Source organism: Eleginops maclovinus, chromosome 20 (genome assembly GCF_036324505.1).
Source record: "Eleginops maclovinus isolate JMC-PN-2008 ecotype Puerto Natales chromosome 20, JC_Emac_rtc_rv5, whole genome shotgun sequence".
In the NCBI taxonomy this organism is placed as follows: Eukaryota; Metazoa; Chordata; class Actinopteri; order Perciformes; family Eleginopidae; genus Eleginops; species Eleginops maclovinus.
This window is the reverse complement of record NC_086368.1, coordinates 15420788-15445964: the sequence shown is the minus strand read 5'-3', so window position 1 is coordinate 15445964 and position 25177 is coordinate 15420788. Positions and strand designations below refer to the sequence as shown.

The 25177-nt window shown below is 40.0% G+C and overlaps 1 protein-coding gene across 2 annotated transcripts in view; it reads left to right on the top strand.

The window, feature by feature from the left end:
* Window positions 1-23775, top strand: part of srgap3 (SLIT-ROBO Rho GTPase activating protein 3) — a 53006-nt gene extending 29231 nt beyond the window's left edge. Inside the window, exons 5-22 of one of the 2 annotated variants that reach the window (XM_063910871.1) lie at window positions 2702-2887; window positions 4870-4998; window positions 7934-8155; window positions 8307-8408; window positions 9204-9401; window positions 9650-9734; window positions 11683-11710; window positions 12933-12963; window positions 13409-13469; window positions 14092-14169; window positions 14272-14406; window positions 14931-15036; window positions 16449-16676; window positions 16796-16869; window positions 18511-18691; window positions 18908-19057; window positions 19172-19490; window positions 20217-23775. In XM_063910871.1, coding sequence (XP_063766941.1) covers window positions 2702-2887; window positions 4870-4998; window positions 7934-8155; window positions 8307-8408; window positions 9204-9401; window positions 9650-9734; window positions 11683-11710; window positions 12933-12963; window positions 13409-13469; window positions 14092-14169; window positions 14272-14406; window positions 14931-15036; window positions 16449-16676; window positions 16796-16869; window positions 18511-18691; window positions 18908-19057; window positions 19172-19490; window positions 20217-20663 — 2760 coding nt within the window. In that variant the 3' untranslated portion in view covers window positions 20664-23775. Of the gene's footprint in view, window positions 1-2701; window positions 2888-4869; window positions 4999-7933; window positions 8156-8306; window positions 8409-9203; window positions 9402-9649; window positions 9735-11682; window positions 11711-12358; window positions 12462-12932; window positions 12964-13408; window positions 13470-14091; window positions 14170-14271; window positions 14407-14930; window positions 15037-16448; window positions 16677-16795; window positions 16870-18510; window positions 18692-18907; window positions 19058-19171; window positions 19491-20216 lie in introns of both variants that reach the window. The other variant, XM_063910870.1, reaches the window with a different exon arrangement.
* The last annotated feature ends 1402 nt before the right edge of the window (window positions 23776-25177 follow it).

Genomic DNA, 25177 nt, shown 5'->3' with positions numbered 1-25177 from the left:
CCACATCTCTAAAAACGGGGGTTCAAACGAGGTTATCCAGATTTTCTGCCGATATGAGGTCATATCGGAAATGTGGGCTGGCTTTACATTGAACTCCTGGCAACGTCCCACCCACGTGACACGTCCCAACCTATCATCCGCATAATACAGTCACAGCTGAATCCCCTCTACAGCACCTCTGTGTGCCTGTGCAGGATGTCTGCAGGAGGGACTTAGAGTTGTTGTATATATAATACATATAATGTCACTGTTCTAGCAGTAAACACTGAGAAGTGTTTCAGAAATAATGCTTGATTTGGCTTTGAACATAATATGGCGTTTAATCACAATAGCGTTTAGCTGAGTATCTCCGTTAGAAACTTCTCTCTTCAGACAGAGAGCAGCATGCTCTCCAAAGGGGCGTGGCCAGCTTCACATCAGCTCATATTTAAAGCGACAGTCACAGAACTAGCACTTCAGGAACAGGGCTGAAATAGAGGGGGATGAGGCATGCTGCAATGGGTGATCTGTTTGGTATTTTGAGCAAAACACTTCACATATGTATGCATTGTATAGATATTTCTCTACAATATATTTTAAAAATATAGCATAGTAGGAGACCTTTAAGTTGCATATTTGTCCATGACATTGTCACAAACCCCTTTTTTATTCTTAACAGAATGGCTATTGATATATAAGTGTTTAGATAGAAGAATAAAAAAGATCAAAGGCAACAAAGATCTATTCAAATGCACTAAGGAACTTATTGATTACTCATGGTCTTCCCTAAAATATTTAGATATCAGTAAAATAGAAGTATCTACTTTTTGCGTTACATTCATTATGAAAAACTCCTGGCATTCTTTCACTGCTTGGATTCTTTTACCAGCTCACAGACTGCAGGAGTTAAATAGCCCTGAGCAGATGACTCAACTATACACACACCTCCTGTAGACACAGCTGAAGCTCAGTCTTCCTGCAAATTAGTTTGTGTCTCTAGCTGCTGGTTCCGTAGACAGATGGTTCAATGTAAATGTAGCACATTTTAAGAGAAATTTAAAAGACATTGTGCTAAAGCCTGGGGAGGAACAGGGTGTTAGCCTAGTTTCTCTCTTGACGGAGTAGCAACAATGGTGTTGAGCTTTGTCTCTCTCAGAATAGACTACTGGCTTTCATTTTCTCTATTTATTTTACTTTCAGGTGTTTGCCTTGCAGCTCTTTGTCACTCTGTTGTTCTTGTTTTTCTAAGATTTCCTGCACTGCCTGGAGAGGAGAACTATTTATTCACACTTCACACAAAGGGGAATAAATAGAGCCTCTTAAAGTGGCAGCACTGATAAATATACTGTCGCAGAGTTGAAGGTCTGCGGAAGATTGTAGTTGTGAATGACCCAACGGCAAACATGTGATGTTGATGAGTAGCTCTCATAGAGTTAAACGGAACCCCACTGCTTAAGTTTAGCACCAAGTGAGCATTACTTACTTGAACACAGGAAACACATAAACTACTGTTTATGTTGACTGTCCAACTTCCTGAGGTGTTCAATGAGATTTCTGAATGTTTGAGGCGTTTGAAGACCAGCTCACATCTGGACAGTCCTTTACAAGGCTTAAGACTGGGATTCCAAAAGGAAAAACTCCCAATGAGCATCTGGGATGAGTTAAAGACACAGGGTGCTTCTGTCTTGTATAATGAAGGTTTTCTGTCACCAAAGTCTTGTCATCACCATGTTGGAGTGTGGTAGGGGCTCTGAGTTTTTAACATTTTTAGTGTGTAAGTACAGATCAAAGTAAAAGGTAACTGCAAAGAAAACAGAAAACCTCGCCGTCACTTTGCTGCACAAAACGGAGAGAGTTGTTGTAGATATGATGTAGAGGCTCTGGAAAGCAAAAGTAAAGAGGAGATGAGGTGGTGAGTTGAAGATTCGGCAGCCAAAGCTAAACCATACACATCCCTGGGCCCTTGGATTCACTTAAAATATTCCACATGAAGTGACATCTGTGTTAGCGCTGCATCGACGCCCAAATTGATCCACCAGGCCACCATGAAAAAGCTCAAGCCAAGCCAGGTCTTTAAAGGAAATGACACCAGGGACGTGGAAAATATGATCTATCATTTTCACCTCCTTATGATGGTTGAATGCAGATGGAAATATGGCATTATCAACACAAACAGTAATGCTGTTGTTATTCGATTAGGGGAAATTAGGCCTAAGTCTATTTTTCTCAAAGTTTCTGTGAGTGTTGTTAATCTGATTAAGGAACATTTATGTACTTATTTTGTCCGATTAACTGTTCAAGACTCAAATCTTTTTAATGTCATATATGAGAAGGAAAAGCCATAAATACTTGAAGTAGAAACCCGAGAACGTATGGCATTTTTACTTGAAAAATGACTGAAATGATGGATGGATTATCAAAATAGTTCCCAATTTATTATGGCTAAATTGACTTTTCAGTATTACTTTATTGTTGCAGCTCTTTTTGATATACAGCATTTCAATATGTCACAGTTATATTAGCTTTTTCTCAGTCTGTGGGCTACTCAATGTTCTGTTAATAAAACCAATATATTATCCAATTGTCTGTTTACCAAAAATAGTTTGACAGCAACTGCGATGCATCTGTAAATCTGTTCAGTTCAACCTATAATACCATATAATGTGATGAACATCAGCCCTTTTATTGGTCAATCTGAATGTTGGTTATCCTCCTGCTGCAGGTGATGAAAACATACCACATGTACCACACTGAAAGCATCAGTGCAGAGAGCAAGCTGAAGGATGCTGAGAAGCAGGAGGAGAAGCAGTTAAGCAAGTCCGGAGATCTCAACGTTAACCTTCTACGCCACGAGGACCGCCAACCAAGACGCAGCTTTGTCAGGAAAATAGAAAAGATCAAAGAGAAGGTGAGTCGAAGGGATGTAAAGGGTTGCTTTAAGCTTCAATTTTAAAATACTGAACCATTAAATGGGTATTTAGGCTGAATTGGGCATTAAAAGCTGTTACAATCAGTATTTTGCGATGTGCAATGTGAACGGGGGAACCTGCAGAGAATTACCATTGAACATGGAGTTTCTCTCAGCTTGGTTATGTTCGCTAATTGTTTAGTTTTCAGGCCCGAAACACTGTCACTACTTTCATACTGTCATTTTTGGCCAAAGCAGGCAGTTGTATTGATCAACCCTCTGTACATCACCTGCAGAGCACTAGCAAACAGACAGTGTTACTGCCTAGCTGCTGAGCACAGTGGCATATTTATCAGGTAGAGTCAGAAATTGCCCTCAGGAGTTAGTAAAAGCCTAGACCAGAGCTAGGAGTGGAGTAAATATGTGAACTGCATTTGCCAAATGGTCAGAAACTGGACAGAGGTTGAATGGTAATGTTGCATCATGTCTGCTGGAAAGATACTAACAAGGTAACATTGTCTACTTATTTTTATGATAATATGTAAGTGGTATTTTAGGTTGTTGCAGGTTAGGCAGCTCCTTGTCAAAGCCAAATTTAGAGGTGGGAAGAATTTAATTCTGTAAATGGAGCTCTTTCTTTTGGTATACTTGGACGGAGTTAGTGAAGGATCCACCAGCACACAGGCAGCAATATAATGTCAGAAAGTCTCAGTAGAATACTGTAGGACTGCAGCCAGATATGCACTGAGAAAATAGCAGCCAACAATCCAACTGTCTTTTCATCTTATGGAGATTTCTACTTGTGTAAAATCTTCTCTTCCAGCAGTGTAAGGCTGGTGGTCTCCGGAGCATAATGTACTTCAGATGCTCCCATGCATGTTTTTCTTTGGATCTTCTCCTGGAATTTCTCTATGCAAATGAAACCCCCATCATCTCTCAGGTGCAGGAAATGAAACGGCTGTCAGGATGACGGCGTCTCTCCTACCGCAGGCTGAACTGAACACTATTTATAATGCAAAGTGGCTTTGAAAGTTGTTTCCTTCCTGCTGCTTGCCTGCAAACAGGTTGGAGGAGAAAGAGCAAGAAATATAAGTTAATCTATCTTCCTCTAAACCACTGCTGAAATTTGCATCATAATGGCTTTGTGAAATTGGAAACAAAATGAGCATGATGTGGAGTGAAACAAACAAACTATTCAAATAATGGGCAAAACGTCTCTCTGCTCAAAAAATGATTATGCTGTTGTTGTATTTCAAACTGCAGTATTGCCTTTCTGAGTCACTAAATCGTTGAGTTGCTAAAGAGAAACTATTTTGTCAAAACTGTTGAGCACAAATTTGCTAAATCAATGTGTTGTGTTTAAGATACGGTCCCACATTTAGCCAACCATGTAAATTTAGAGTTAGAGGTGAAGAAGAAAATGGAGCTAACCGTTAGATGGTTAGGTTAACTAAGCCTGGCAAAAAGAGTGGAATCAGCGGGGACCAACTAGCATGCATCCACTCATAACACAATATTGTTGTTTTTACAATGAGTTTTTTCTATTCTAATAAACAAATAATATATGACCTGTCAAAGTGAACCTTTGAGAAGCTGGTAGCTAGATTCTGGTACCATTAGAAAAATGCAGGCCAGCTGTATGACTCTCTTTATGAAAGCTAAGCTAATCAGCTGCTGGCCCAGCTTCATTTCACTTAGTAAAGCTAGAGTCTCTTTAAGTGCTCCTCTGTGAGCATCCACTGTCTGCAGTCTCTGGTACTTAAGTGTTTGGAGACAGAATAATGACTAAAAGCCTGGCTGTGGCATTTAACACTTACTATCTAGAGGGAGTTTCTTTACAGCCTGTTTCTCCAAACTTTCCCTGCCTTCTCTACCTGTCTGATGGTCCCAAAGCTGCAGCTGACTGAGCACACACTCAAACCCTCCCTTCCTACACTGATGTGTTTTCTTCTCATATGCTCTGTCTCTTTTCTCCTCCCCAGAGGCAAGCAAAGTACTCGGAGAATAAGCTGAAATGCACAAAAGCCCGGAATGACTATTTGTTGAACCTGGCAGCAACAAATGCAGTTGTGGCGAAATACTACATCCATGACGTCTCTGATATGATTGATGTAAGTATGCGCTGGGCACATGTGATTGTTTACATCTCTCAGCTGGGATATCTGATGTTGATTTAAATCGCTAACTCGCTGTTTTCTCACCATCTGTTTCTGAGTCTCATTCACCCTCAGCCTGTTAGCTGTTTGTTTTCATGCTGCTCCGTCGCCCCACTGAATGTTATGCCATCTTTCTTTCATTATTAAGTACTACAAAACAAACCTAACACTGACTGACTGCTGTTGACATGGATATTATTTCAACAATCTGCAGTAACACACAACTACAGAAGGTTATTTTTGACAAATTATTTCGAGGGTCTCCATCAGTGTTGTCTCCTCCGTCTTGTACTCATTCATTTATTTTTGTTGATGCTGCTTTCGGGAGATTTGCCGACACACACACACACACACACACACACACACACACACACACACACACACACACACACACACACACACACACACACACACACACACACACACACACACACACACACACACACACACACACACACACTATATCCTTGTGATTGTCTGCCTCTAACTGTCACCAAGTAAAAAACATGGCCCATGAATCGCTCACTCTGTCTCTATTGTTTGGCCTTCCGTTGTCTCTCCTTTCATGGGTCAGTGTAGAGGAAAAAGGAACAGCCTTTCTAAGTCAGACACTATAATATTCCCCTCAATAATGACCCTATTTTTGTTTTTCCAGAAAAACCTACAATTAACACTAATATATTAAGTCACTATTATCCAGATTATGAACCAGTAGCACAGCTGGAAAGTATGATTACCAGGGTTTAAAAGGGTGAATGTTGAGATAACCACTAATGGTTGGAAGTCGATCAAAGTCAGCTGGTGAACAGAGGCTGTGTTAATGCAGTCATGAATGCAGTTAATGTGCTTGGCACGGAGTTCTCAGCCCCAGGTGACCAGCTACCCTGCAGACAAATAGATGAGCATTAAGATGGGAAATCTTTTATTGACCATTAACATTTTTGGTGGATTTATTTCTTTCAGTGCACATATCCCTCTGAAGGGAGGTTGGACTTTGGGACCTCATTTGTTATTTAACCCTATTCTCATTAAATATTGTATTGGCTGCTTTTGTTGTCCAACAAAAAAGGGCACCCACTGTTGACTGCTTTTGTTTTTTGTTTTTACCTTCCAAAACTGATATTGTTTGGGTTGTGCTGCTAGCTATTGCAGTCTCTGTAATTGGTTTCTGCAAATTTGTTTCTTGCCAAATTGTATTCTCTGTGTTATATTCCACATGAAGACACACTTTCATATAATGACCCCTGGCATTAAATGTGGGTTTTGTTGCCGACGATAACGAAGAAAACACTAACATTTCTATCAACTAAATAACGCTTCAGACCTTAAATGCTTCTGTTTTGCCTCTTCCTTCATTCTAATGGCATGGTTGTGACATTTTTGCTTGAGGCCCGACCACCATATGGTCTTCACCAGTCACATTTTCCAGGTCAGGCATGATAAAATATGATTTTAGAGAGAATTCTATATTTTAATGAACGTTATTCAAAACAAATTGCGGTTGAAATAGGATGGAGAGTATGTCTCTGCTTTATGCAGTGTGATATGTGCTATGTTGTTTGGTAACTGGACATACAAACAACCCGATTCATGACTTACCCTGCCTCTTTGCTGAGCAGCTGTGATGGATCCAGTCTCATGAAACTGAAAGGTCCTTGTCGTTCCAAATCCTGCTGAGCTGCAGGGAATAGGATTGTGAGCTTGACTGGTTTGGCTGCCACAAGCGGCGCAGAGGTTTGTCGTGTCAGAGTAACTGCACACCACACATCAAACCAGACGCTCACACAGCAAGAAGTCAGATTTGTCAGTCAGCATCAGAGACTTTAAACTGTTGAAGTGTAATTTGGACAACATGTGGAGCTTATTCTATACTGGCGGAAGCTGATGAATGCTGTGAAGAGGGGGTTTGGTCAGTGGTGTCAGCTTGATACATTATTTAAAATTCTGTTTGGAAATAAGCTTAACATGACTTTAATTACCTCCATTGAGAAATGTTTTTCTTCCAGCAGCAAGAAGTATGCTAAGGTATACAGCAACAAAAGAAGAAGTATTCAGTTCATGTTGGTTTTGCATACATTACATTTATTGTGGGGCCAACTGTCCAACTGCCTTTCAATTTGGTAATATTAAAAAGAGTTGTTTCTTTTTTGCTGAGGGTAAAATAACTTGAATAGAACTTTATTAACCAAATTAAATGCAGCCCTTCATTTAAATATGAACGAGAAGCATGTTAAACAACTGACACATATTTGCAAATAATAATATGCAGCCGGAATATATGCCCTTATAGTATCTTTGCATAGCTTTAATGAGAAAGATATGAATTAATAAAGAATTGAAAATGGTCGGCAGTATTCTGAATAAATAGTATATCTAATCTTCCTTCCAGATAATCTGCTTCCTTCAGGCAGCCGCTGCAGTTATGATTGCAGACAGTTTAGTTGTTTAAAAGAAGCTAATTGGCTGCCTTCAGTCTTTAGTCTATTGACTGAGAGCTGCAATGGTGCTTGTGCACCAAAGTAGAGAGACTTCTTCCTCAGTGCTCTGGAGTGTTAAAGAGTGTTTACTTAGTCATTCACTGAGCTGTCAGCTGCCTCAAGCTCGCTCTAAACCTCCTCACTACCATCCTCTGCTTAATTAGGTTACTTCATCCAGCTCTGAGTGATAAGACTCTGTAATTATCTCTGCTGTCCTACTGTGCTAGCTCCTGTAATACTGTGAACTCTACTTCTATTTTTGAATGGTAACAAGTAGCAGGATGTAATTTGGGATTTAGTTCATTAAATAGGTCTGAACATGATGGAAAGTGCTCAAGCTAACATACTTTTCAACTTAAACTGTGCACATTATTCCACATTCCCTGAAATATTTATAATGGTTTTCTCCACAGTGCTGCGACCTGGGCTACCATGCTAGCCTTGCACGCACCCTCAGGACCTACTTATCTGCCGAGTACAACTTGGAGACATCACGGCATGAGGGACTGGATATCATAGAGAATGCGGTGGACAACCTGGATAACCGCAGTGACAAACACAAGATCATGGATATGCATAACCAGGTTTTCTGCCCTCCAATGCGCTTTGACTACCTGCCACACATGGGAGATGAGGTAAGATTCCTTAAAAATAACTGTTTTAGATCCCTTAATAATATTATTCAATGTTAATACCTCTATATTTAGTTTCACAAGGTGTCTATTCAAGTCTCAGATGGATCAGTCATGTCTGTTGTAACCCATGTGTCCTCCTCTGCCTCCTCAGGTGTGCCAGGTGAGTGCCCAGCAGCCTGTGCAGACTGAACTCCTGATGCGCTACCAACAGCTGCAGTCTCGCTTAACTACACTAAAGATTGAGAACGAGGAGGTGAGGATTTATGATGGCCCTGTGTCTGTCCAGCATCCAATCCAACCCCACCCCCCAAAAACAGAAAGACCAGTCTCATTTCCCCCAGAGCCAAGTAGGAGGGCCACATCACCATCTGTTCTCTTTGCAATTACTCTCCAATGACCTTTGCTCTGCGGGAGGCAGGAATATATTAAGATCATCAGCACCAATTTTATGTTTTCTATGAAGTTATATATATAATTGTCTGTTTTGTAATGAAAATGGGACTTTTTCATTAAGAGCTGCAGATACAAAGATGCAAATGGAGGTTATAATAACCTGGGTATGTAGAGTGTTCTGTGCCAATGGCTCTGCCTCTTCCCCGTCTGCCCGTGTTTTGTGCTCTGGAGGATAATGGACGAGCGCTGCCATTACCGTGAATGAGCTTTATCAATCTCAACCCTAAACAAAAAGCCTCCTTCAGTAATTTCACATACAATTTGTATCTATGCCAGGTGCGCTTCATTTTTATGTCTTAGTGTGATGTATTCCTGCTGTTCAGGTTGCTCTGGAGTGATATTTGAATGCTGCTTGATGGAATTTCTGTTTAATTAAAGGTCATTTATTGTTCTTGTGACAATTTGTATTTGATATAAATAGCCTACTGCTGTAAATCACTTACTCTTGCCCTTGAAAAGATCATAAGTTTCTTTTGTTCCGTCAAGGATTGTGAAAAATAGCTACAAAAACTCAAATATGACCAAGACGTATCTGTAAGATATGATGCTTAATTTGTCATCTTGGTCCCATTGTATTTCCCCCCCATCTGTGCAGGTGAGAAAGACTTTGGATGCCACCATGCAAACGCTGCAGGACATGCTGACAGTAGAGGACTTTGACGTGTCGGATGCCTTCCAACACAGCCGCTCCACTGAATCCATTAAGTCCGTGGCCTCTGAGTCCTACATGAGCAAGCTGAATGTAGCCAAGAGGAGGTCGAACCAACAGGAGACTGAAATGTTTTACTTTTCGGTGAGTTCATGTAGATTGATCTGTTTATTCTTCCAAACTGTTAATGGTCGCCGGCCTTCTATGAATTACAGCTTTGCGCCACTTTAAAAAATCAAGACATCAGTCATCATTTCCACGTGTTTAAAAAAGGGATTAAATTAAAACTGGAACAGATTGAGTTTATGCTGATTTGAATTGTTTAACTGGGCTAATGTAACACTGGATTAGTGCTACTGTTCACTGATTGTTGCCTTTGTCGGTCTCTGCAGAAATTCAAGGAGTACCTCAACGGCAGTAACCTCATCATTAAGTTGCAGGCCAAGCATGACTTACTGAAGCAGACGCTGGGTGAAGGTAGGGAATATTTTTCTCTTTGTCTGTCTTCCTCTATGACCCTCAGAATCCAACAGCTCTGTTCTGGTAGTGGTGCAGGTCTAATCTAAAAATCAGCAAGAAATGAGGTGTAGGAGGCATCAAAGACAACATTTTTAGGGAAGCAGGAAGGAAAGAGGAAATCTGAGCTGATATTCAAATGGGAAACTATCACACCAGAAGCAGGCCACATCTACTTTGAGCTATTTATTCCCCTTTCTACTTATCTCCATTGGTTGAAGTATTATCCGGTTAGTGTCTCTATGGTAAAGCCGCAGGGAGGGTTTCCATTTCCAGGCTGTGAGAGAAGGGCTTCCTTCAGCCCCTCCCTTCCCCTGGGGTCCCCTTGTCACCTCAGCCGTGAACAGTTTACGCCCAATCAATCAGCAGGACCAGACCTAGGCCCATTTCTGCAGCTGCTCCTGCATCAGAGGTTCACCTTTATAGAAAAGGGCATCAGGCACAGACAGCTGAGGCCTTATGACACTAATGAATACTTCTACATTTCACACCTTGGATTCTTTAATTCAAATCTTTAACTTCATTATTTATTTTGCTTCGTCGAGCTTTCAGGAGCTCAAGAATTCCTCCATGTAGTTTACTACAGACCTATTCAGTCTGTAGTAAACTACCAACTACTTTTTGCACTCATAAACATTCATATTATAGCTCATATAAATCTCTGGACAGCTCTGTTTGTATGTCCACAGTGGAGCAGGTGATAGAGTGAATAAACAAGGCATATGGCTTCTCTAGGTACCACCCATGTTTAATTATTGAGATGATCAATCAGGGTTGTGTTGTGCTCATTAGCTCGTTGCTTCACACCCAAAATAGCGTGTTTGTGTATGCGTGTGGTTGTTTGTGAGCATGACAGAGGGAACAAGATATGACTGATGAGTGCCACATGGCGTTTACATCTTGCCGCATGTATTAATAAAAACATTATATAAGTCACTGGCACCACTCAAGATGATGCTAGGATATCTGCCAGGCCTTGTTGCCCAAATAAGGGGACCACCAGTTCCCTAGTTCAGTGAAATGTATTTGTACACATTTTATGTTTATATAACATTTATCTCTTTATCATTGAGCAATTTTATTAGATGAAATTTGGGAAAAATCAACATAGACTTTTTTGCTCATGCTTGAGAAAATCTGTGTGTAATTTTGAGGTTGGTTGGCCAGAATCAGACTATCATCAGAGGAATGGTGCCTGGGAAATGCACTGTTGTTTCTTCACATGAATGCTTCAGAGACCCTGTCCCATCTGCCAGAATGATGTGTAGAGAAATGGGTTTGCCTTTGCTATTTCTGTCCATTGTTAGATGGAGAAGAGATGAAATTATGTCAGAGTGCTTTTTTTGTGCATTGACTGCATTCCAGGTCGTAGTCCAGTTGTCACTGGCGGACAAAGACACACTCCGACTCTGAGTTCATAAAGACAAGCTAGGTCATCTTTTAATTAACCTAAGACCAAAGGAGGTGCGTTATCAGTTGAAACACATTTTTGACAAATTCCTTAATTAGTCCCAAACAATAAAGCTGACTTTAAGTATAACTTTTCAGACTGTGTTTCCTCTATACATATGCCATAACATGTGCGCGTGTTGTTGGAAAATGATAACAAAAGGCTCAGTGAACCAGCGCAGACTTCCCCAACAAATACACACTGCAGCCGCCATCCCCCCCATTTCTTCGCTCTGCAAGGAGGCCTATAACCCCACGGGGTCCTCTCGGTCCCCTGTGGATTCATCTACAACTGCTCAATAGCTTTGTCCAATGAATGGTGTTAGCACTGCTCCATTCATCTCTCTCTCAATAGTCATGTTGTGTACCATCAAACCATTCAGTGACGGTGGACACTGGAGTCTGTATAATGTGTACCACAATGATTTAACATGTCCCTCTTGTCTTGTTTTTTCCATAGGGGAACGGGCTGAATGTGGAACTACAAGGTATGGTGTCTTTTGCCTTTCAGTTACAAAGCATCTGTAGCATTTCTTCAGATTGCTAGAACATGTAAAAAAAAAAGGAAGACAAAAGCATGTCAGCTGTTGTCTGAACACTCCAAGTGATATACACATATTTAAATGTTTATATAAAAAAATGTAAAATATTAATAATTGCATATTTTTATTATATTTGACTACCTGGCAACATTGCAGACAATACATATCAATCAAAAGCTCTAAACAAAGGTTATGATCAGTATGTTTACAGACAAAAAAAATATTTCAAACGTGTTCAACGTTTTCTATTTACTTTAAAAGAACTTATGCTTATACAAACATCTAAATGCTATCGTGGTTCCTTAGATAAAGGATTGCATTTTTACAACAACTTTAAGCTGCACCTTGCTGAAGTTATCAAAAGAAAGAAAGAGAGACACATACACACACTATTTTATATGGTTGGATACATTTCTACACCCTCTCAGTAAAAGCTAAAAGGCCACCTTTTTTCACTAACTTGATGAAACAGAGGGTGTTTTTACTGCTCTGTTTTAGAGATTTTTAATACTTGCGTTTGAACCTCCGTGTTTGGTTTTAAAGTTTTTCACAAAATATTTGGTGTTTTTGTACTCTTTGTCCATTATTTCACAGGCCCCCCACACTTCCCCCTAAACCACAGAAATTGCGGAAGCCTAGGCCACGCTCCTCGTATAACCATAAGCTGTTTAACGGCAATATGGAGACCTTCATTGAGGTACCTCTGGTGGTAGTGTATGACTGTGGAGCAGGAGGGGAAGGCAGCAAGATGATTTAATCTTAGTCTCTTCCTTACTTTGGCCTTCTATCCCTCCCTCTTCCAGCTGCCCTTGATTATGATGTAATGCCTCTGTTTAACCTCTAATCTTCCTCGTTCCTTCGTGGTTGTGGCGGTGCAGCGACAATCAGATATCTCTTTATTCCCCTCCGGAACAATTCACCATCTCATACTTTATTTCTAGTCTGCTGTCACTCTGTAGATGACTGAGAGGCAGCGGTGGATCTGGTCTGTCCCTCACTGCACTCACCAACCCCTTTACTGCATCCCTGTAGCTTTCCTATTGCCACTCCCTGTGCTTAGCCTTCTTTAACTTCCAAAGGGGTCATTTGTTATCTGAGCTTTTCTAACTCTTTGCTTCTCTGCCCTCTCTTCCTCTGCTACTCTGTGCTTTGCGGCTTTCTGTCCCAGAGGAAGAAGGAATGCCCGCGCCCGCATTCAGGTACCTCTGCTGTTAGAGAGTATAGGACAGGGCACAAGGGCACTAAACTTTTAGACAAATAGTAGATATATACTGACTACTGCTCGGGCTTCGCTACCATGCTGCTAGTTTAGGGTACTAATAACAGTATAAATAACAGTTGCTTATATTTTGGGCTTTTCTTTCTTTGCTTAACATTGCTCATGATTGCTTAATGAATGTTTAAAAGGTTTGTGATGAAATGGATCAAGATACTTGTATATCTTTAATGTGAACTAAAACAGGGGATTGGTAATTTGCGTGCATAAGTGAATACTGCACCATGATTAATTATGCATTGTCTAAATAGAGAAAATGTAGACATTGTATAGTTAATAATGATGCTGGATCAAATTTACTCAAAATACTTCATATTAGTTACGTTAGTAATGTTTTATTTTTTGCTTTTATTTTGTCCTGCCTTCAGGATTCTGGTCAACCAATCCCACTCGTTGTCGAAAGCTGTATAAGATACATCAACCTATACGGTGAGTTTTACATCATTTCGTTGCGACTTTACTTCGGAGTGAAAGGGGAGAAAAAGAAAGCAAAATACAAAGTCATTTGGAAATTCCTTCAGCCTCATAAGAAGTGACAGCAGCTATTGGACGAGGCAATCTATTTCCACAAATAGATACAGAGCCTGACCTGCTCTGCTCTTCACCTCAAGCCTCTGAGGTGCTCAGCTGCCTGCCAGTAAATTGACAAGCTTATAACAATAGATCACACACAGAGAGTTTTGAAAGTCCCATTGGTCTTGGTTTAGTCAGTTCAACCCCCACCCCCCTCAACCCTTTGTATAACTCCTCCCTGTCTACCTTCACATCTGTCTTCAGCTCATTGCTGTGGCCTGGAGGCCTTTCCCCTGGATCTGGACCTAATGAAACTACAGAAAACTGATTAGGAACCCTTTAACTGAAACCATATGCTGCAGCCTCGCTGAGAGGCCCTCTTGTGGAAAAATACCCATCTCCCTTTATGACTAGATTACATTTCCTGCTCTGTGTTATGTGTTTCCAGTCGGCTTTCATGAAGCTGGCACTGGGGTTTGAAGATAATGGTAGCTAGCGTAACCCTGAATCCCCAAATTCTGGGTTGTATTTCTTTCAGGCTTGCAGCAGCAAGGCATATTTCGTGTGCCGGGATCACAGGTGGAAGTCAATGACATTAAGAACTCATTTGAGAGAGGTGAGTCAAAGGAAAATGGTATTCACATTTAGCGTTTTTTCACATCACAATCACTTTACAGCATAAACCAATATATTTTTAATACATATTTTTCTAAATCAGGAGAAGATCCCTTGATTGATGACCAGAATGATCTTGATATCAACTCAGTGGCAGGGGTGCTGAAACTGTACTTCAGGGGACTGGAGAACCCAATCTTCCCAAAGGAGCGCTTCCTGGACTTCATCTCTACTATCAGTGAGTCACACACAACAGAAAATATAAGGCACTGCAGTCGCGATTGTACCTGGTAAATGGAAAAGAGAAAACGCAGTTTGCAGTTTCTAAGAATCTCAGCTTTACTCAAAGAGCAAGGCATGCAGCGCAGCACATGGAAGCAATCTCAACATCTTATTTGAGAAAGCCAGTAGGAAGAGGAGAGTGTGGGCCGCATCAGTCTGCCGTGTGTGAATTCACCACAGAATAATTTCCCTGCTGTTTCTACAGTAATAGTTTGATCACACAGTGTGCTTTTGGAGTCTGGTGAAAGGCAGGAAAGGGCATCTATTAAAGTGTCAAATGACAGACTACCAACTCCACAGCCTTTTGCTTCTGCTTACTTTGATCAATCCTACATGCTAAGGCCTAGTATCGCATTTCTGTGTACAGTTTTGTAAACAGCTTAGTGCCTATATATAAAAATGTAAAAGCTATGTTTGTCTCTTTTATTGCTACGGAAATCTTTCTTGTTAACCTCTCTATCCCTCTCTTTTCTTTTTCAGAGCTTGAGACTGGAGCTGAGAGAGCTCATCACATCCAGCAGATTACTGTGACGCTTTCTCGCACCATCATCATCGTCATGAGATACCTTTTTGCTTTTCTCAATCAGTATGTTTGTACTAATTCACATTATATTTGAATCCAAAGGTCCTGGTTTATAGAGACATGCATGTAGATTAGTGTATTGTTTGTACAGTCATCAGTGATCAACAGTTAATAAATCATAGACTTAACCTACTTGTAAATGTATTTCCAAATGGGAAGATCAATATCAATCAAGAATAGTATTAGAAAATATATTTGGGAAAAATAACACCCGTCATTTATTGCTACATCTGCCTGCAGCGTATTAGGAGTTATTTATGGGCTCGGAAACTAATATCTCATTGAATTGGTATACCTGTCCTCTTATAATGGATGTTTGAAATGCTCCTTTTTACTCAGTTTGCCTGCAGAACAAAGAGTTTGATTTTAAACCTGAGGATTCACTCTTCGGTACTTCCCTTCACTGCTGGAGCTGTTCCAGCTGTGGGTTTACTGCTCAACCTCAGCTTGTTGATAATGTGCAATGGCTGATTATGACTTCCTCTTGCAGCATTGCATGATTTGGTTAACCAAAGTTGGCTGTGACATGCACTAGTCATTTCTCTATAGCGGTTTACTGATCAGGGGCATTTTTAAGCAAATTTCTACGAAGCTGTGCAATAAAGCAAGTAATACTGTGCGTCAAAGTAGAATTTATTGGACACTGGACTCTGGCTCTCTATGGGATTTGACTGTTCTATAGTTCGGCTTCAGGCAGGATTGATTAAGTTAAGCAACTCAGTTAAGCAACTCTTTACAGTATTTTTAACAATGAATCACATGACTGCTTGTATAAAAACAGCATCTTCATTTTCCTCAGCTCTGTGTAGCTTTATACCACTATTCAGCTCCCCCTTCAGTTTTGTTTTCGGCCGCAGAACGCTGTGGTTTTCATCGAAAAACCTCAATGAACAAAAGGTAGACGACGTGGCCAGACACAAACACAGAATTTAACTTCAAAAGAGACATATATTTCCCTGAGCCGTTTTTCAAAAACACAACCAAAAGGAAGGAACATTCGATTTCAATGCTCCAGGTGCCCAGACACATGAACCCAGTTAAATGCTAACATCGCTCTCAGTCTGCTAGATGTATAGAAGATACTGTTTCTTCACTGAGACATCATGTAAACTAAAATTGAAATAAATATCAGTATTGGGTTCGGAGCCTGTTTCCATTGTCCACAAAAATACAGTCATTGCAGCAGTGTAATAATAACCAGTAAAGTGGTGTATGATATTTATATCCATGATTTAAAAGGGGACAAAAGGATTGCCCAGGCACAAAATAATAACATTTTAATTATAATTTGATTAACTAGTCTTTTAACACAGATGACCACTGGAAAGCAACTTAATCTCTACACACTTTATTTTATTGGATGTTTAAGCTCGCTTTTTTGTCATTCAAAACACAAATGTTCTCCCGTCCCTCAGTCTCTCCCAGTACAGCGACGAGAACATGATGGATCCATACAATTTGGCAATTTGCTTTGGTCCAACCCTGATGCCAATCCCGGACGGTCATGATCCTGTATCGTGCCAGGCACATGTCAACGAGGTCATCAAGACCATCATCATGCACCAAGAACTCATCTTTCCCAATCAGCGTGAGCTGGACGGCCCTGTCTACGAGAAGTGCATGACTGGGGGGGAGGAATACTGGTTAGTACAATTAAGTTGAGACTAGATTCCTCTCTCTTATCTTGCTTTATGTTCAGAAAAAAAAAATCTTCATCTTCCAATGTCTAAGGTGACTTTTTACTTTCCATTTGCTCTCCCAGTGACAGCCCACACAGTGAACCAGGAACTATTGACGAGGCTGACAATGGAACTGAACCGCACACCAGTGATGAAGGTCAGCATATCATAATAGTCATTTTTATCCAACCTATGAAGGAGATCGTTATTACCCAGGTACAGCATGTCCCCAGGGAACGGAAATGTTGGTCATTGTTGTCCAGACTTAAGCCATCAACTACTGGATGGATTGGACCTCTTGTCTGACTTGGATGATGACATTTGTGGTTTTGAGTGAGTGTTGGATTTCTGTTAAAGTTGGTACAAATATTCAGGTTTTCCTTCTAGAATACACTGTAACACCTTTGGTGATTAACCAGGTCAAAAAGCCATGTTTTTCTGATTTATTCTGTACAATTTTGGTAGCCATGTGAACTCTGGGTCTAAACTGTGCAATGTAGTCAATACCAGAGCTAGTTGAATATATTACCATTGTTTTCTTTGATGCTACAGCATTCACTAAAACATGTAACCGTTTTTATTACTCCTTTGCATACTAAATATTTTAAAAATCAGAGAAGTTTGAGTCTTTGCAAATAATCTCACATGTAATTCACATGAGAATATATATGACCTGATTTTTGAAGTCTTCATGGATAAGAAAGCTATACAGCCTGACCTTTTTTATTACGTGCTTTTGTCTGAGAGGTGAGTGAGGTTTCTGCTGCAACAGCTTATGATTGCAAAGGCTTATGTGATGTTTGAAGCTGGAGGCAAGTTGAGTAAACAGTGTTGGCATGCAGCACTGCCTCTTTGATCCGTCTGTGTGTGTGTGTGAGTCTCTCTCCTCCTCTGCTCGCTCTTTGTTCGGTGTTAGTCAGCAATTCTCCTGAGACTTTCTCCTTTGTGCAGGATTTACCCAATTCTCCTCTGAGCTTTGAATGCATAACTGGGCCAAGCCCAAAAGCCAACGCAAGGGTAATACACAGAATAATATCTCCTTTGCTGCATGTGAAGAGTCAGTGGACAGGTCTAAGAAGTAAGGAGTATGTGAGGTCGCACTGGGGTCACACTATCGTTGAGCTTGGTTTTTGCTGTTGGCTGCTTTTGTATTGAGTGCTTTTTTTTTCGTGCTCTTATTTGAAAAAGCAATTATGGGTTTCAGTGTTGCACTGTAGTTTTTTTTAGTGTTCTAAGTGCTTGGCTTTAGTTTTCATGGAAGAAAAACATGTTGGTGTCAGATTTAAAACCAAGCAACCACACTCTATCTTTTCTATTGTTATTACTTTCAAACTCAAACCAAATCCGGGGAAAAAACGCGTTTTATCTTCTTTCACTGTTCTGTTTTACATCTTTGTGCCCCAAAACAAAACTGTGTTTTTTCAAGAGAACTGAATGTTGTCAACTGTACAGTTTACTCTTACTGACCCCTGCTGGCTGGCTTGGTGAAATACACTGAAGATGAGACTGCTTTCTCTTTTTAATATAGTCCGAAAGCAACTTATTTTTCAGACTTAAATAACTTTAAAACTGTTTTTCATGCAATCGTTAGTGCAATTATTATTGCACCCACATTAAAATTCAGTTTGTTGCTCTGTAGTATGTCTGAGGGATTTACAGTGTAATATTTCAAGATCTGTATTTTATGTCGTAATGTTTGAGTAATATACTGTAAGGTCAAGGATTTTGAATTATGCTGTTGATCATACCCATGTTGGGTCTGTCAAGCAGTTGGATTTTATGGATTTTATGTTTTCAGAGGTTGAACAGATTGAGGCCATCGCTAAATTTGACTACGTGGGACGCACTCCCAGGGAGCTGTCCTTTAAGAAGGGAGCCTCTCTGCTTCTGTACCACAGAGCATCTGAAGACTGGTGGGAGGGACGCCACAATGGTGTGGATGGCCTCATCCCACATCAGTACATTGTGGTACAAGATCTGTGAGTAACGGCAGAATGTGTTTTAGTACTTTGTCTATCTTGTCATGTAATCCTCTCACTTACATTTCAAATCACCATCAGGGAGACCGACATTTCACAAAACTCTTGGCTTTGACTGAGTTACACTTACTGTTCCCTTGTTTAATTATTTGAATAGGTTTTTCTGCTCTTCATGTCTGTATCTTATACTCACTATCAATGCCTCTGCTTTTTCAGGGATGATGCTTTTTCCGATAACCTCAGCCAGAAAGCAGATAGTGAAGCGAGCAGTGGACCACTGCTGGATGATAAGAGTTCATCCAAAAACGATGCCCCTTCACCATGTGAACCATCACCTGATTACAACTTTGCTGGAGTCATGGGGAGGTAGGATTGGATTGGTAGATGGGATTAATGGTAAAACCTATCTTTTTCCCAAATTTATTTTGAGGGCTATTGACAAGATTTCTGGTTTGACTTTGTAATCTGATCACTCTGCAGGGTAAGACTACGGTCCGATGGAGCTGCAGTCCCTCGTCGTCGGAGTGGTACAGAGACCCATAGCCCAACCAGAGGGGCTGACACTCCGCCACGGGCTGCAGCGTGTCCCAGCAGCCCCCACAAGGTGTCCATCAGCAAGGGCCGCATAACTGAGAGCCCAGAAAAGACGCGGATAGGCACCTTTGGCAGTTCAGGAAGCATCAACTACCCAGAAAGGAAGACCTATCCTGAGGGCCACCCTCTGAGACCGGTGCCTGGGGCCACTCGCCACAGCAGCCTCGGGGATCACAAATCACTGGACACTGAAGCTCTGGCTGATGTAAGTGTGAGATATTTCAAGGCAAAATTCATGGGGAAAATCATACAGACAAATTAAAGTATCTTTTGATAAAATTGGTTTGTGTCCAATCATGATGTGTCTGGCAATTATAGCATATAATAAGAGCATTAGAGCAGCAGACCTGGAATAAATGTCAGGGTCAATGCAGCTGGGAGATAGACACAACTCAAAGACACAGAGACATGGACTGGAATGACAAGTTAAAGAGCGGGAATGTTCAAATGTTCCTCTTCAGCTAATTTCTGCAGCAATTGGGTCGAAACACAACCAAACTTTTTGAAATGGTTAAAAAAGTAAATAAAATAAAACATTTTTTTTACCTCTCAAATACAACACAAGAATCTGGGGTTGGCTTTCAGTTACTGGCGAGCCCCATTACGTCCGAGCCGGGGAGCAGGTGCTAACCTAGTATGTTGTGATTTTGAACCACAACCAACAAACATGCAAAGTAGTGTAGCATTGAACAAATGAATTACAGTCTTGAAATGTACTTTGATAGCTTAGATAACATAACATGGTTTTTGGAAAGTTTTCCTGAAAATATGGGAGAAATACCTAATAAATATAATCCCATACACCCTTCATATTACATCGTATGATCTTTTATTTAACAGTCAACACACATGTTTAGCATTGAAACTGTATTTAAGGAGCCAACATTTTTAGGGTCTGTATATTTATTGTTCTGTTCTCCTCCTCTACCAGGACATAGAGAAGACTATGAATACAGCACTTCATGAGCTCCGGGAGCTGGAGCGACAGAACACTGTAAAGCAGGCTCCTGATGTGGTGTTGGACACTCTGGAGCCCATGAAGAACCCGGTGAGCTCCGAGCCTGGCAGTCCTCTGCATACCATCATGATCCGTGACCCGGATGCAGCCATGCGCCGCAGCAGCAGCTCCACATCCGAGATGATGACCACTTTCAAACCTGCTCTCTCCGCACGGATGGCTGGGGCTCAGCTACGCCCCCCTCCCATGAGGCCGGTGCGCCCTCCTCCCACCCAGCACCGCTCCAGCAGCTCCAGCTCTTCAGGGGTCGGCAGCCCCGCTGTAACTCCCACTGAGAAGATGTTTCCGAGTAACAGTACAGGTGCTGCTGCTAACATGAGTACATCCGGTGATCCTGGAGATAAGTCCGGTACCATGTAGCAATGGTAGAATTTGCAAGGTGATCAGGTTGTAAAGCTTGAAGTGAGGGAAAAAGAGGATCATTACGGAAATGAGTGCTGATGTGTGAGAAGCAGATATGGATATTTTTCCTCTGTTTTCCACTCGACTTAATTCATATATTCAGGAAGCTCTTGAAGTAAGCCTATAATATGTTGCCATGGGGATAAAGCGATGAAAGAAGCTGTAGAAGTGTGATAGGGCAAAGCTCAACTCTCTTTGAAACTTGATCTAACTGAAGAAAATGTTTATAAGAATACATGTAATTCAGTTTTACCTCGGTTAAAAAAAAAAGTATCAGTGGCCATATTCTCGTTTCAGAGATACAATGGATGCAAGTGAAGCAATACTTGTGTGACATTTAGTATTGGTTTGCACCAAGCACACATTGTCCAGCTGATGTTTGATTTACTCCTACTGAAGTATATGAAGCACCTCATCTGGACAATGTAAACATTCAGGCTAAAATACCATGTCTGCTTACCGTTGAGGTCGCGGGCCTTATGGCTGTACATACAAACCTACTTGAAGTACCCATGCTTTCTGTTTGTACTATAATAGAGTGGATGTTGAGCGAAGTAACCCCTTAGTGACATTATATACTTCTGCATGCTGGGTTTGGATAAAATTAGCAAAACATTAATACTTGCATCATTTAGAAATGTGTAATGATGTGGGATTTTCTTATATCCCCATTGTAAGAATAAGAAATCAATTTGAAACCAGATGTACAAATATTTGATAAAGAAATACATGGGGAACTTGCAGTGTAACGTTTTAAACCTGCAATGTGTGGGGTACTCTAGATGTTGTACCTGAAATAATTGAATTCACTGCTTAAAATAAGCGCATCCTGTCATGAATATGATATATGAAGTCTGACATTTACTAATCTGAACTTAACAAAGCAAGACTAATTCATCAACTAATGTAGGAAACCTGTGGTCAACCTGTACATAATATATGGCGAGGATTGTTTAAGTGGTCATGCTTGTAAAAAAAAAGGCAAAAAAGGTTGGCTGTAAATGGCACTTAGAGTTAAGATCCCAATATATCTGAATAGTATCATATTCAGTAACAACAAACGTACTCTTTAACTGCGTAAGGTTTAAATAACTTCCCTTGAACTGTCTGCTTGAAATGCATTTGGTAACTAGTAACTAGTAACTAGTACAGTAGAAAACTGATTGCTGTTGAATGGACAACAAGCCTGAGCACATTTTTCTTTATTATCTTTTGACACACTTTCCCATTTTCACACTCAGTTTGTTAATCTTGAATTGTTGCCACTTAGATTCGGGTGATATTATTTCATTAAAGATATGATAAAATACCCTCCGACAGTTCCTCTTTTAATGAAAAATGTGATACTTACCCAGAGGAACTAGCAAAGTTGATGTTGTGACACACTGTTTTCACACCTATCACAGACCCCTTACTTCCTGCCTTTTACTGCTTCTTGTTGATGGATACAGTTATGCTCTGACTGTAGACTATTTATTTTGTTGAAAGGAAACTAAACAGATACATTTCAGTGTTTATATCTACCATTCCTCTTGTCATTCTGACAGCTCTAGTCCAGAGACCTTATTATCCGCATCCCAAAGAGTCTGCTGTGTGCTGCATGTTTTGAGCTGTACTGTCTGACTCATATTCTGCGGCAATTAAACAATGGCTGTATGTGGTGCCATGCCTTGGTAAAATGCACACAATAACTCAATATTGGATGTTTGTTTTTAGAGAAATGATTCTTAACATTAACAGGGATTTGGAATGATGAATTAAACAGTTGCCAAATAGTGAAAGGAACAATGCTTGATTGAGTAAAATCAGTTTTAAACATTAGCATGTAAACAAGGCCCTGATTCCACTGTTAATCTACAGTCAATCTGTATATTCTAAAGTCTTACTGCTGTACATGTAAATTGAATTCATTTGCTTGTTGTCAATGGATTGATTTTTAGGGAACAGTGCTCCTACAGCCAGAAGAAAAAGGAAATGCAGCATTTAAACTCAAACAGTGCACTCACACACACTGCTGGTTCAAGCTGGTATTGCCTCTTCTTGTGACGCACTTTCCATGGGCATGTCAACCTGGAGCTAATATAACAATCACTTATCTTTTCCATACAGTTTCATTTGTTGGTTCTGGTTACAGTATTGTAACTGTTCAAAGCTATGAAGAAAATTTTACTAAAAAAGGTAATACGTTTATTGAAATACGAAGAAAGCACACAATTTCAAAGGGGTTGAATTACCATCATTATATTTAACTAGACTGTTTTGTATTTTATTTATAGACACTTGTGTAAGTGGAGCAGAATATTGGAGTGCCTTTTGTGCACAACATCAATTTTTATTGGACTTTTATATTTACTTTTTTTACTGTAATATGTTGTCTATAAGTTGTCACGTTTATTATAAACTGATGTTGCTTTTTTATCTTTACTTTCTACTGCTACTCAGTTTTCAAACCACCATAACGAATGAAGCGTGTACAGATATTCACCTCGTGAATTATTAAAGAATAATATTCATGAAGTGCTCGTCTGTCTTTGAGGTGATCGCTGAAGGATAGGAGTTAAAGAAACTACTGTATACAAGTTCTACTGGTGAAATTCAGTAGAATCATCTCAGAATATTTCTCACATTTTTTGTTTTCCCTGTGAACTGCCTGTGCTGTGGTTGAGCCGTACTCGTCATTTAGCTCCTTCCCTTCATTGCATTATTGTTGGAAACTCTTCCTCTTTTTACAGAGGTAATAAGGCTCTTAATGCGCTGTTATTCTCCCTACATGTGACATTTTTTCCAGGAATGTATGCTGAAATGGGTAACACTGTTAGTCTGCTGCCGTTAGAAGATAATACATTAATATTGAAGAAGGATATCACAGTAAGAGCGCAGACTTAGATGTTGTGGGGACCAGAGTGTGAGTTGCTGTCATACTGTTTACCTTCTCTTTAATCGTTTGTCTAGTGATGCTGTTTGTTGATGAGTGTCTGGTTGGTTGAAACCCTGTGATGTAATGTACACCATGCCACTGACTGGATGTTGAAAACCCCTGCATCCAAATAAAACCATTATTGCTCTGTGATCTGGATACTGTGAGTGGTTTCTTTCTTATAATTTGTGGCGTTACAAGGCAGCTCTAAAGGCTGAAATCCCGTCATAGAAATCCAAAAGATAACAGATAATGTGATGGAAGCGTGTGTTTTTTTTGTTGATGCTTCAGCTGATCATTCTGTACTTTAGAGTCTTTAAATACCTGGTTTCAAATATTACGTTTTTCTCTTTAATATAAATATTCATTATTAAAAATGAAAGCCATTTTTGGAAAAACATTCTTATGGTAGGTATTATTAAAGTTCAAGGCTTATGTAACACATCCCAATACTGTCACAAAATGTTGTTAAATGGTGCTAAATCCAGATTGGTGCTTTAAGGTACTTACCTTAAACGTTTTTACCAACTGATCCACATCAACTTAAAATAAGTTAGAAAGGGGAATATAGGAAAAGTTGACAGTCTGGCCTAAAATTGTGTGTTGGTGTCCAGCCTCATTGATCATAGTAAGAAGCTGAACATGTTTTTTTCTTGATCAGGAAAAGGCTGATGAATACACGAGCAATACTTCAATTGCTAATTCCTAACTAACCCCTTATTTAAATGGTCATTAGTGTTAATATCAGAATCAGAAATCCTTTATTAGTCCCACAGCGGGGCATTTACATTTGTTACAGCAAAAGTGGCACGGACGCAAAAGTGGCATAGCTGATAAAAAACTATAGAATCATACAGAATAAGGTAACATATTAGTATAAAGAAGAAAAAGCATGCATTACTTATACTAGAATATAAGACATTGTATGGCAGATATAAAGACTAAAAACAAGTGGACTTCAGGGACTATGTAATAAAGGTCAGTAACAACAAAAGGTTTTTAAATAAGTTTAATATGAAAACGCTGTGATTACAATTATACATGTATTGGTTTGGATGGGAGCCGATCAGAGAGAAGTAAAGAAAGATGAATAAAGACAACAGGTATTGGCTAATAGCTAGTTCTTTACTGTAAAAGCAAGTATTTTTTTTTATAAGCACATGACCACAAAACAGGTTTCTTCTAGACACTTTTAATTGAAAGAGACTTAACAACATTGCCTATGATATAAACCAGAAGGGGGACAGTGGAAAAAAAGATGTAAAATCCCAAGAATAGTCTGCAGTTTGCTCTGTCGCCACATGATGGAGAAACTGCACCACAGAAAGAGTTAGATGGCATGTAGTGAGTAGTCAGCCCTCTGTTAGTTATAATATAAGGATTAGGAACAGGCTCTGTAGTGATCGATACGCAAAGAACAGAGTTGTGAATACATTTTAAAAAGTACATGATTACATCTCCCTTTGAAATTGACTTTGTAGTTCATCGGTCAGAGGGTTTTACACCACCAGCTCACTCTGACGGAGCATAAACTAAATTTAATTTGTTCCACCTG